Here is a 6,742-nt window from a genome sequence, read left to right as displayed (position 1 = left end):
TAGATGCCGAAACCATGACAGTGGATATGGTTATTGGCGATAAAGCCGATATGGCGAAATCCCATTCGGCTAAGTTGTTCGAGTTAAAAGCCGAAATTAATAGGGTAATTATGCCTAAGGGGCATAATAATTGTTCAACACATTCGGCCGTTGAAAATGAAATTTTTTTCACCAAAGTACAAATATTTGGAGAAAATCCTTTATTCGGCCTAGAGCGAAATCAATTTAAAATTTTTAATACAAATAGGTCTCGGCTTGGAATAAAGCGTTGTTGGCCTCCTCCTAATTATGGTTCGGCTACTTTTCATTTTCTTTGGCGAAAAAAAGAAAAGAAAAAGGAGAGTGAATAAATTATTTTCTTCACTGTTCGGCCGTGCAGGCCGATGCTTAAGAAAATAAAGGGGGCCGAAGAACATCCCATGCAGTACAGTGGAGAGTCTACGTGATTGACAGCCTGGTAGTTCAATTCACACTAGGCTTGTTTAAATAAAGGTTGTTCTACTGAGTTGAGGACCATCCCGTGCTCTGCTTATATATATATCACACATGCCGAGCTCAGCGAGCTGGTACTCGGCATAGGCTCATTATATATATATATATATATATGGGTGCTCGGCACATAACGGTTTACATATACATATATATATATATACATACATATATATATATATATATAAATAGACAGGCCGAGGCAATCATGTTATATATATGTATATAGGCAAGCCAGCTCGGCCAAAGCTTGATTATCATGCCGAGCCAATATAAAAGATATCATTTGCTCGACCCCAATTCTTCTCGGCCTTGGCCCAGTTTTACAACAGTGGCAGAACGGAGGTGATTTTAATGTTGAGTAACAAACTTTGTTTCGGCAATATGACGAAATGTTGTTGGCTACGAACAGTTAATTTCCTTAAACATTCAGCTTACGAGCTGAAGTTCAAGGAAATTGGGGGGCAATGTTTAGGCCCAAATTTACACCATCGACCCGAGTAATCGAGACCGTTGAGTAAGCATGCTTCTACACCGTCGATCGAACAGTGAAGATAGTTTTGTTATTGTTAAGGGATAATAGTATGATTTTTATCATAATAATTATCTTTCAATATGATTCATCTTTACAATTATACGATGGGATAAATGAGATTCTCATTACCTCTAATGGAAGCAACAACAACAGAGTTCGAATTAATTGGGGTTTGTTGACAGAACGTGCAGAGATCAACACTTGGCGTGATCAGATGAGTCTTGGATGATGGGATGGCATGATCAGATGGGTCTTGAAGGGATAATGAAAGAATATTATTTTGTTTTCCTATATGGTCAAAACAACAATATACATTGAATGTTGCCAATAATCTAGTCAAAACAAGATTGCATTAGGATAAATCTTTGAAAGCCGAATTTGATGGAAGGTCAGGTTCTCAAGATGACATCAGGTTTTGATTGATGTGATAAGGTATGGGGTTAGAAACAGATAAAGACTCAGAGTCACAATGCAATTAGGATTGGTTTCCACGACTTGAGCATGCGGGTCTCTATAAATACCAAGCGGCAGACGACTAAAGAAACTTTCTCCAATTCAACACACAAATTGCCCTATGCAAACCTCTCAAACATCTTGAGATTTTTTTTATTTTCTTTTTCTGCCAACACACCTTCAGTTTGGATAAACACTCTGAAGGCAACCGATGACATCTTCAATTTGGATAAACAGCACTGTTGTCGTAGAATCAACCGTTCCTGGAGCACCTTCAGTTTGGATAAATAGCACTGCGTTGAGGCCGACTGGTTATCTATCCAAGTCTCGGTCGAGAAGGATTTTCGAATCCTTATTGGCAGAGGTCATCTCATTAGTCATCTCGACAAAGTGAGGTGTTACAAGTTACTACATTCGGCACATTGAACCGAATTTGATATTGAACTTCGCAGAACTAGCAGCCTTGTCTTCCGGCTCTAGAACTCGAAGGCCGAGGCATGTTCCTTTCTCGGCTGCAGTCGCAAGATCAAGAAGTCAGCAGCGCACTCAACGCAACATCAACAAATTTTACTCCTCGGCCGACAAGTTGGCACGTCCCACATCAATCGAAGGACGTAGTTAGCTCATTAATTATTCAGCCTGCGCGCCACGTAGGCTTGGTAGCTTTTAGGGTCAACACCTCCCCAACCTTTAATGCCATAAAGCATTGATGACCTTATTGTCATTCTATAAAATTTCTCCTTCAACTCTAATGGCATACATCAGTCGCACAAGATACCCAATACACTATTCCACTTCATCTATCCAACTTATATCCATGGTTGAGATCACCATCCAATTTTCCGTTCTTTTGAAAGACAAATTGAAGAGAAAGCTCTCTCTTTGATACTTCTTGATCTTCAATCCTCACCCTTATCTCATTTGCACCCCATTCACACTGAACTTACATTCCATATACTGTGCCTTTGACCGACTTGGGTGAAGACATTTAAATTCCAACACTTCTCTTGATATCAATACAATAGTCTTAAAAGAACGGACGCCCGTTTATGAGAGAACTAATACTGCTGTATAACTTGAGTAAACATAAAATGTGCATAAATCTAGAAAATAGCATCACATCTCTCGATATAATCATGATCATCTGGCATAAATTAAGTTGATTGACAAGGATGCAGACTTAAATCGCATTCGAACAGATTTTGCGATAAATCTGAACAAAGGAATTAGCAGAAACTACATCATCCTACTGCATTTACAAACAAGAGATTCCCAAAAAGATTTCCTCCCTAATACCAAAATTGAGGAAAATCACCTTAAACTGTGTACTGATTTGCATATTCTGTTTTGCTTCAGAGTACTTTTAGCTTTCACTGACCTCTTCCGGAACAGTAACCGGTGATTCTTCATGCACTGCTCTTTCACTATATTTGTGTTCTGAGTTTTCATCGTCGGAGTCTGGTATTACAACAGAATCAAGGGCAGAGTTACAGATAGGTCTCTGTCTGGACCTATTCTTTGTAAAGTTTCTGTTGTCCATGACCAGATGGCTACTGTCTCCTGCTAGTCTTGAACTCCAGCGCACGCCCACAGGCTTTTGGGCGATACCATCAGTCTGAGCACAGGTCTTGTCCATCTCAGAATTTCCCGAGTCACTCTGGTCACTGTCGTCTTCATCCTTCATGCCACTACGATCACCCCAATTTTTATCATCGTCATCAGTAGAAAATTCTTCAAGCATGTCACTTGCAGTGTCACTACCTGCAGTTTCATCCTTCTTGCCAGAATCATTGTTGTCACCATTCATATAATCATCTTTTTTGTCCGAACCATCTTCTGAGTTTTCCTCTGAGGCACCATTTCTTCTACGCTTGTTTTCTTGCATTTTCTCTTCACTAGTTTTCTTCTTACTGAACCACAAGTAGACTTGCCAGTCGTTAGAGATAAGCGATATAATGTGGAAACAAACTAGTAGATTCAGTTACAAGCAGGAACCCCAATAAAATGTAAAGATTCAAGAAAAAATTGAGTGACAAATAGACAAGAAAGAACATTCTGAAAGGTGTTGCATAACTCCAGAACTGCAACATCCTTTCAGTAGTAACCTTCATAAGCTGACGAAATCATTTTTCAAGAAAGCAAGCATGGCACTTACTTTGCTTTTATAGCATCATGAATGGCCCGATCGTACTCATCTGCGTGTTATTCAAACAAAATCTCTATTAGATTGTAAAATAAAAAATCTGAACACAAGGAAGTAGAGGGTGGTACCATCATTCATCCGGAATAAACTCATTACCATGGATGACAACATAATTAAATCAACATATCAGTTCACAAGTTCAAAGCATACCCTGAAAATTCTCTAATTCTCAGACATCGTATTAACAACAATCAGTTAGAGTAGAACAGTGGCCCAGTTACATATAACAACCGACTTTAAATGTATAAGGTTATCAAAATTCAACCATGACTGCTTCACATGCTGGGGAGAAGCTAAACCAAATAAATTTGCATCATACCAAATGTGTAGCTGACAGCTCTACGGGTGCGAGTGGTACGAATGGTTCCAGCAGCATAAGAATTTCTCGAATCATTCAGTTGCTTTTCTAGCCTTTGTTTCTTTCTTAGTTCCTTTTCTTTCTTCTGTAGAACACAACCGTTTTTAGTATCAATAACAAACGACTGTGCAAGCATAAGCTATCAAATAAGGTTCACTGCTAATGATGGCACCCCAAGTCTTATAATTAACAGCCAAAGAAGGATTGCAAAAATTTACCTGCTGAAGTTTCTCAAGAGCAGGAATAACATCGGATTCAATAGTCTTAGCAATAGCAACTTTGGTGGCAACTTTGCTTGATGAGAATTCATCCTACCATTACAGCAAAGGAAGAATTTTATTTATGAAAACAAAATGTTATCAAAAGTACTCATATAACGAATGAGAATACTCAGTTAACAAGAGTTCCACCAACAAATTAATATGGATTCTAATCTCGGAATAAATAAGAATTTTGCTTACAAGAACTTTATGAAATTCCTCGAGATTGGTTGCCAGTGTCTCCCACTGAAAACTAATACTTGGCAGGTTTCCTTTTCCCCTAGCTTTTGCCTTCGGCTCAAGGACAATTACTTCCTTGTATAACCTATGGCCAACAGCTGCATTTCCTTCATACCTGTCATGAATGTAGTAACTAGTATTACAGCCAATCGTTCATCGAAGACATAAGTTCATAGCATATCGATAGATTACCAATAGGTAGTTCCGTTTCGATCTCCTCCTATCTTATCTTTGCGGAAGAAAGAAACCTCAGTTCCTTGTTTCAGATTAACATTAATATAAGCCAATACATCATCTTGCTGGAAACAAAAGGAATTTATATCAACAAGCAGAAACAACACAATTGTAAAAGTAAACTTAGGCGATCAAATGGTTAAAAAGCATGTTAAACTACCTACACATAAAAAACAATTACATAAAAAAATGACTTATTACTTTAGCTCGGAGTTCACAGAGTGCTTTTAAGAGTAGTAAACGTTTTGTTGGATCAAGTTCCTTGTAATGTGATATCTCCTCTCTGCACAAACAGCACAATGATAAAGATGGTAGTCTATTTAAAACATGAAATCAGATCATTAAATACAGGGAAATGAACACGTTGTCAATACCCTTTAGCTGCCAGTAGCGGAATTTCCCCTTCAGCAACCTGAATGAACAGAAGATATATCCCTGTAGGTTATACACACACTATATAACAAAAGGGTGTAAAAGCAGTAAAACTACCAAAGTTTAGAACAACTCACCCATGGCCACCAAGGAGCAAGTTTCTTACAAAGCACAGTCACCCACGCATCTTCCAAGCCATCCAATGTTTTACTTACAGGTGGTATCCCCTGGCAAAAAAACAGGTCATCGAAGTAGTGAGAAGAAGATGATCACATTGGAAAAGAAGAGAAAATAAACAGAGTGATATAGTTTGCATATGCATGGATTTCAGATGCTGAAAACAAATCAAGTTGTTTCCCTTTATGACTTCTGAAATTGACGTGTTCCTACCAGTTTACAAAGACCATTATGTTTGTTTCTTAATCAAAAAATCTCCACAAGTAATAAAACCGGACTTCAAATATGTCTTCCCCCAACCCAACTATTAGTTCAACAGTCATACTCTAAACAGAGAAAGAATCACCTAAGATATTTAAATTGGGTAAACAAAATCAGCCACAAACCCTTGAAAGAAACAATATGGCGCCGTTCAACTTAGAATTTAAGTTAAGCTTTGGAAAACAGCACTACTAAACAGAAACTATGCAGCAACATATAAATTAGGAATCAAATCGTATAATTACCATAAGTATATCACAGTAAACCAACCCATGACCTAATACAATCCAGCAGAAATCCTTTCGAACAAAAATTCGATAGTAAGCAAATCAAAATAAACCACTAGATGCAATTTCTCGCCCCAAAACAAACAAAGAAGATAAAAAGATCAAACACCTTCAACATAGCAATGTGAAGCTGAGCAAGTGAGTTCGGGTTCATCAAACCCATCTCAATTTCTTCAGCTGATAATCTAGCAGCCTTCCCAATCACTGGCTCAAAAACCTACCAAAAACAACAATAATATTACTAAGCAAAAATAAAACAAAATTATATCCTAAAAAAATTAAAATACGAAACCAAACCAACAAAATAGGATCTTACGATCAAGAAGTTGAGGACGGAGGCCAGTTCCCATCGTCCGCGAAGCCTCGCGACCGTGGCTTTCAGAGGATCTTCGTCCAAAACCCCGACTTGTTCGTCTTTCTTCGGCGATCGGGTTTCTTCTTCGACGACGTCGTTCGCCGGCCGTCTCCGGCGACCCCCGGCCATACCTGACGGACGAAGACACGTTGAGAGACAGAGGGAGAGGGAGGAGAGGAGGGAGAGTTGCGGTGTGGGCAGTGAATGTTTTGGGGGGTGAAATGTTGTGTATTTCAAGGGTTTTCCCGCCTAAAATTTTACCAGATGTTACCTTTCTAGGGTTAATTTACAGAGCCTATATTGCACCCAACTTCAAATTAAGGATTTTTTGACAAACGTGCTAGTGGGTGTTTTTTTTTTTTTTTTTGTCATTAGTTAAACTTGGTGGTGGGGGCAATCGAACTTGGATGAGGTGGGATTTTTCTTGGCTCTAGTGGGTTAAATAGTTTTTTTTTTTTTTTTTTTTTTTTTTTTTTTTTAACAAAATCTATATTAAAAGTATGAAAAGTGCCCAATCC

At 38.4% G+C, this 6,742-nt stretch overlaps 1 protein-coding gene across 1 annotated transcript; it reads right to left on the bottom strand.

Moving 5' to 3' along the window:
• Positions 1-2,606: 2,606 nt before the first annotated feature.
• Positions 2,607-6,409, bottom strand: LOC137718739 (DDT domain-containing protein DDR4). The gene is made up of 11 exons (XM_068458279.1): positions 6,186-6,409; positions 5,979-6,086; positions 5,282-5,371; positions 5,147-5,184; positions 4,974-5,055; positions 4,731-4,837; positions 4,500-4,653; positions 4,257-4,349; positions 4,000-4,123; positions 3,633-3,672; positions 2,607-3,387 (listed from the first exon to the last, which is right to left on the bottom strand). The coding sequence occupies exons 1-11, from the start codon at positions 6,351-6,353 to the stop codon at positions 2,841-2,843; spliced, it is 1,551 nt and encodes a 516-aa protein (XP_068314380.1). The 5' UTR covers positions 6,354-6,409; the 3' UTR covers positions 2,607-2,840.
• Positions 6,410-6,742: the final 333 nt, after the last annotated feature.

This window comes from Pyrus communis, chromosome 15 (genome assembly GCF_963583255.1).
Source record: "Pyrus communis chromosome 15, drPyrComm1.1, whole genome shotgun sequence".
NCBI lineage: Eukaryota > Viridiplantae > Streptophyta > Magnoliopsida > Rosales > Rosaceae > Pyrus > Pyrus communis.
This window is presented reverse-complemented; position numbering and strand designations above follow the sequence as displayed.